The sequence below is a fragment of the Mus pahari genome, unplaced genomic scaffold, assembly GCF_900095145.1.
Source record: "Mus pahari unplaced genomic scaffold, PAHARI_EIJ_v1.1 scaffold_6812_1, whole genome shotgun sequence".
In the NCBI taxonomy this organism is placed as follows: Eukaryota; Metazoa; Chordata; class Mammalia; order Rodentia; family Muridae; genus Mus; species Mus pahari.
The window spans coordinates 75,703-81,880 of NW_018392708.1; the positions used below are offsets into that span (position 1 = coordinate 75,703).

The following is a 6,178-nucleotide window of genomic DNA, read 5'->3' on the forward strand; positions in this document are numbered from 1 at the left end:
GTAGAGGTTACCCAAGGTATCGCCTGCCTGAAATCAGAGCAGCAGCACCCGGTCAGTGGGGGAAGGTTAAGCATGGAGGAAGCAGTGTTCTCTGCTCTGAGATACACCACTGTGTCATCAAGTCCAGTACCGAGACCCAAAGCTGTGACCAGCCTGCCTCACAGAGTGTCTGCGCTGATCCCATGGAAGAAGGCTCTCTAGACTTGGAAGAGAGAACTCAGTAGGTAACTGTGCAGAGAGACAGAGACAGTGAGACAGTGAGCCAGTGAGACAGTGAGACAGAGAGACAGACAGAGAGACAAACAGAGAGAAAGTGTGTGTGTGTGTGTGTGTGTGTGTGTGTGTGTGTGTGTGTGTAGGTTCAGTCCCAGGGGCTCCAATGGCTTTTTCTGGCCTCCACGCCTGCTCATGATACATCGACACACATGATACATAGACACACATGATACATTGACACACATGATACATAGACACACATGATACATCGACACACATGATACATAGACATACATGATACATAGACACACATGATACATAGACACACATGCAGGATTTCTCTGTGTAGCTCTGGCTATTTTCAAACTCATTCTGTAGACCAGGATGGCGTCAAACTCAAAAGAGATTCACCTGCCTCTGTAACATGCACCGCCACGCCCTGCAGGTTTCTTTTTAAGTAACTTTTGTAAGGCATGGTAGCATATGTCTTTAATCCCAATACTCCTAAGGCAGAGGCAGTCTGATCTCTGAGTTAGACCACCCTAGTCTACACAGTGAGTTCTAGGCCAGCCAGGGCATCGTGAGACTCTGTCTCAAACACATGAGGAATGGTATGTGTAAAGATGTTCCAAGTCCTAAAACACTCTTTCCCTTCATTCACTAGGACATCAAAATTATCTCTTTTTTTTCAATATATGATAAAATTCACATTCTTCTCTGGATTGTTCCTACCCAAATTCATGGGTTCAGCAATAATAAACATTTCATATAAAAGATGATGTAAAATCACTTAGAAAAGTTGTGTGTCTGTGTTTGTATGTTTGTGTGTGTTACATGTATATTTCTGTATGTGTATGTAGATTACATACCTGGGCATACATAGACACCAGAGAAGGAAGTCAGGTACCCTGTTAGATCACCCTTCTCCTGATTTCCTCAGAGAGTCTCTTGTTGAACCTGGAGAGAGGCTGGCTTGGCTAGCAGCCATCTAGTCCCAGTGACCCTTGTGTTTCCATCCCCAACAATACTGGGGTTAAAGGCACATTTAGCCACATCCCACTTTTTATGTGAGTGTCAGGGAATTGAACCCGAATCTTCATGCTTGCACAGCATACACGGCTACCCACTGAGCCATCTCTCCCCAGATCCCAGGAAAGATTTTTAAAATGATATTTTTAAGAGGATGGCTTAAGGAAATATACATGAAATAGATCAAAGGCTAATGGATGGCCATGGTTATGGTATGCTGTGATTGACTCTAGGGTTCTCAGAGACTCCAAGATGGCTTGACAGTAATGGGACCACAAATTGTCAAGTGACTTGTTCCATGTGACTATTCGGGATTTGGGATTTACTTACCAAGACAATAGCACCATCCTTGGTAAAGAGAGATTTCAGTGACTGACAGGGAAAGAACAGGCTGTTAGCCGCCAGAACTTCCCCGTTGTGACAGTCCCACAGTTTGATAGTTGAATGAATATCTACAGTGACTGCCATGTGCATCTCAGGGAGGGTAGTCAACAGCTTGATAGTAGCTGGCTGTTCTGGGCTTACCCAGGTCATAACACCCTGGAGAACAAGAGAATCATCATCTCTGAGCACTTCTAGTTCAACTGCCTTCACCCACCAGTTTTATTGGATGCCTTGTCTAGGCTGGAAACCCTTCTTTCTTTCATATTTCATGTAAGTTCTAAGCATTCCTCACTGAACATAGTAGCATACACCTAGAATCCCAGCAGAGTGAGGCAGAGGCAGGATGGTCACTAGCAACTTGAGGCCAGTCTGGTTTTCAATGTCAAGTTGCAGGCCAGTTGGAACTACATTACAAGACTATCTCGGAAAAAAAAAAAAAAAAAAAAAAAAGAATCACAGGGCTGGAGAGATGGCTCTCCAGTTAAGATCACAAGATGTTCTTAACCAAAGGACCTGGGTTCAATTCCCAGTATACACATGGCAGCTCACAAGTGTCTGTAACTCTAATTCCAGGGCATCTGACACCCTCACATGGACATACATGCAGACACAATGCCTATGTACATAAAAATAAAAAGGAATACAAAGAAGAAAACAAACATCTAGATTATTTGGGCAGGAGTGGACAGGAAAACAGGAAAAATACATTATGCTCAGAGGCTAGTACACACTCACTATACAGGCCATAGAGAAGAACATGGCTGCCAAGATGGCTCAGCAGGGAAGGGTACCTGTCACTGAACCTGATGACAGGAGTTCAATCCCCAGGAACCTCATGGAAGGGGAGAACTAACTCCCACAAACATGCGTGAAGAACATTCACTGACCCTGTGCTCAGAGCCATTTCACCTTTACTAACAGTGCCAGCAGGGAGCATGGGCCCGTCATCACTTCTAGTAGGGATAGGTGTGTTTTGGGGTTTGGTTTGCTTTTATTTGGTTGGTTTTTGGTTTTGGGGACAGGAACACTCTATACCCTGGCTCTCCTGGAACTCTCTATGGAAACCAGGCTGTTTTCAAACTCGCCTGCCTCTGCCTTCTGAGTGCTAGAGTTAAAGGCCTGAGCCACCATTTCTGGGAGTATTACGTTTTACAACACATGAAACAAACCTATTCACAATGAATCAATTCCATAACTGGTTACTATATCATTAGTTCTTATATACTGCAAATGAGAAAAACAGGTTCTCTTCCAGGCTTTCCTTTTGCTTAAAAAAAAAAAAATGCAAGGTGTATGAGAGATGGCTCAGTGGTTAAGAGCACTGTCTGCTCTTACAGAGGTCCTGAATTCAATTTCCAGCAAACACATGGTGGCTCACAATCATGTATACTGGGATCTGATGCTATCTTTGGGTATACAGGTGAACATGAAGATAGAGCAAATAAAATAAATGTGTTGTTTTTTTTAAAAAAAATCACATACACACACATACACACACACACACACACACACACACACACACACTCCACCACCAGCAGCATCAATGACAAAAGGCCAAAGCATAATTAAATTTAGTAAATTACTAGAGGCAGCAATCAATATAGCCATTTCTAAGCCCTAGCTACATTTGCATGATAATTATTAATAACCTCTCCTTCCTTCTAAATGTAATCTTCCCTTTGAGCCAATCTGTTTCATTAAAATGTGTCTGTCACTTTGACTCCTTTGAAAGGCAACCTGTTGAAGGCCTCATTACCATGTAGCACATGACTCAGTCTCATGAGGTTGAGGTCCCACTATACTCCTGGCTCCCTCTGCCAGGTATGATAATGATGTACACCAATGGATCCTGCCTAGCGCTTAGGAGACAGAGGTAGGAGGGTCCCCATGAGTCCAAGGCCAGCCTGGACTGCAGAGTGATCTCTAGAACAGCCTGATATTGCCATAAAGTGCCTCCTCCAACCCGCCTAGGAAAAAAAAAAAAAAAAAAACATGTATCCCAAAACCCCCAACCCTGAGATCATCCTGTTCACTATATTACATTTTCAGTTTGCTGTGGGAAACAGTGTTTATAAACATTGAGATCCTGTCTAACAAAATAAAAACATTTTTGCTGGGTGTGTTGGGTCAACCCTTTAGTCCCAGCAATTGGGAGGCAGAGACAGGCAGATCTGTCGAGGTGGAGGCTAGCCTGGTCTACATAGTTCCAGGCCAGGTAGGACTAAAGGATAAGACCATCCCCCAAATAAACAGAAGCAACCAACCTCAACAATGAATTAATGTTCACTCCATTAGACTCTTTAACCATTTAAAATAAAAAATACTTGAAAGAATGAAGGATAAACAAGAAACACACATTGAGGTTCCAGCATTCACCCAATTTCTCCTACAATGGCTCAGCAAGCAGCTGGCCATCTCATGAGTCAGAGGACACAAGAGAAAAAACTCTTGCATAAATCAGCAGGGACTGCACAGTGGCAATCTGGATTCAAAACGCTGAGACAAGCCAGGAGTAATGCCCTCAAGAACCAAGGAATGGCCAGTCATGTGTTCTTTCCCACTGGTGTTAGGGTCCCCACCATATATGGGCCCCTAGCACTCACAAAACCATAGAGAACAGAGATTATCTACCTGCACAGCTGTGCTGCAGCCAGGTCAAGCAATGCTGCTATAGCTCTAGCCATGATCCCTACCCTAAATCAAATAGCTCAGAAAGTTCCCAGGAGAGCTATGCTCAGTGCAAGCCACATTCTTTTTGTTTAGCTCCTGGGGTAGGTACCCCAAATCCTGGTACACATTATCAGAGAAAGAATCATGTGGAGAACAGCTGTGTCAATTACTCCATCCCTCCCCCCAAGAGAAAACAGCTCCACTTTGCTGTCCAGTCAAGGAGTGGGGGCCCATTCTCCTAGTGCCACAGCCAATGAGGTCAGGGCCAGCTCTCCCTACTACCACAGGTGGTGAAATGAGGGAGGGCATCGCCCCCACATCCATGCCAGCGGATTGTCTCTTAACACATCTGTAGAGTATTTCCCTTATCAATCATCAATGTGGGAGGATTCAGTCCACTCTAGGCAGAGTTACAGCCAGGCTAGTGGTCCTGGGTGGTATAAGAAAGCTAACCGAGGAGGCCATAAAGAGTGAGCCACAAAGAATGACCATGGCTTCTGCTTCAGTTTCTGCCTTACCCTCCTCTGATGGACTATAACTTGTGAGTCCTTTCCTCCAAGTTACTTTTTTGGCCATGGCCTTTTAACACAGCAACAGAAAGCCCACTAACACACAAACTTGTAGCCAACCTGTATTATGTGGTAAATGTTAGTTCTCAAGACTCTCCAAATATCCAGAAATGAGATCAAGCTGGATTATGGAATTTCTGACTCTCAGATAAAAGTCATTATTCCTCAGGAACTTATGAAACCAGTTCCCATCTGCCAAAAGATAACTTTAGCCTTGTTTTTGCTACTGTCATAATGTTACAATGTGCTCTCTTTACTAGATACATTCTACAATAAAGGAACCGATTGTCTAACTCAGATATACTTAATGGATACTGGCTTTCAATCTTGTCAGAAATCTGCTAAATGTAATGTTAAATGTTTTAGCTTACTATAATAGACAGAGACCCCCAAATCCTGACAGTGAACCCCACATTGCCCAAGATCTCTGAATGATATGGGCACAGTGACAAGACTGCCTAGATTGTGGTCTGACAACAACTGAGAATCACTGCTCCATTGCCTTGCCTGATGCCAGGGCCTGGCCTACACTGTGGACAGAGGATACCCAGGGAGTTAAATGTCTCATATTGCCTAAGACAAGTGAGTCATTTCTCCCACACCCCTCCATCACAGGAAAAGCCTGTCATCTTCTAGGCCTGATGGCCAGACTACCTCTGTCAGAGTCAAGATGGAATTGTCCACTGCAGGTCTCATCAGATGGATGACTCTATTGTCTCCAAGGGAAACAACTGAGCTGACAAGGTAACTAGAGCTGTGGCCCTTAGGGGCCTAGACTTATCTCACCCACAACAGAACCTTCTTACCCCCCTCCAAGGTCATTATTTCCTTGACATCACCCCTCATAACACTAACTTGCCATTTCTTTTGTCTTCTGCTTCAGATCCTTACCTCGGCCTACCAACTCCTTAACGTCATACAACCTGGCCACTTTAAAGATTGCTGGCTATGTGTACCCCCTGGAATTAACTCACAATTGCCACTTACAGCTTCTCCACTGACCCTGTCATGTAAACTTACTTCACCTTTCAACACCTGCCCTGACTCTGGTGTTCCATGACCTCATATGTTTTCTCTCTCATTCTTAACTACTGATAGCAGGTGTTTCCCATACTAAAGTATATAATCAACTATCATATTCACATGGTCAAATTTTTAAGTTTCATTTATTTTGTCTTTTAAATGTAAAATTAAAATGTTTCTCATGCTAAATTTATATGTATATATGTATATATGTATATATACATATATACATATGTATATATGTATATATGTATATATACATATATACATATGTATATATGTATATA

General features: G+C 43.2%; 1 protein-coding gene across 1 annotated transcript in view; it reads right to left on the reverse strand.

Moving 5' to 3' along the window:
- Positions 1 to 6,178, reverse strand: part of LOC110315147 (F-box/WD repeat-containing protein 15-like) — an 18,258-nt gene that overhangs the window by 6,870 nt on the left and 5,210 nt on the right. Inside the window, exons 5-6 of the mRNA XM_021189277.1 lie at positions 1,576 to 1,785; positions 1 to 27 (exon numbers count right to left, since the gene is read on the reverse strand). Coding sequence (XP_021044936.1) covers positions 1 to 27; positions 1,576 to 1,785 — 237 coding nt within the window. The remainder of the gene's footprint in view (positions 28 to 1,575; positions 1,786 to 6,178) is intronic.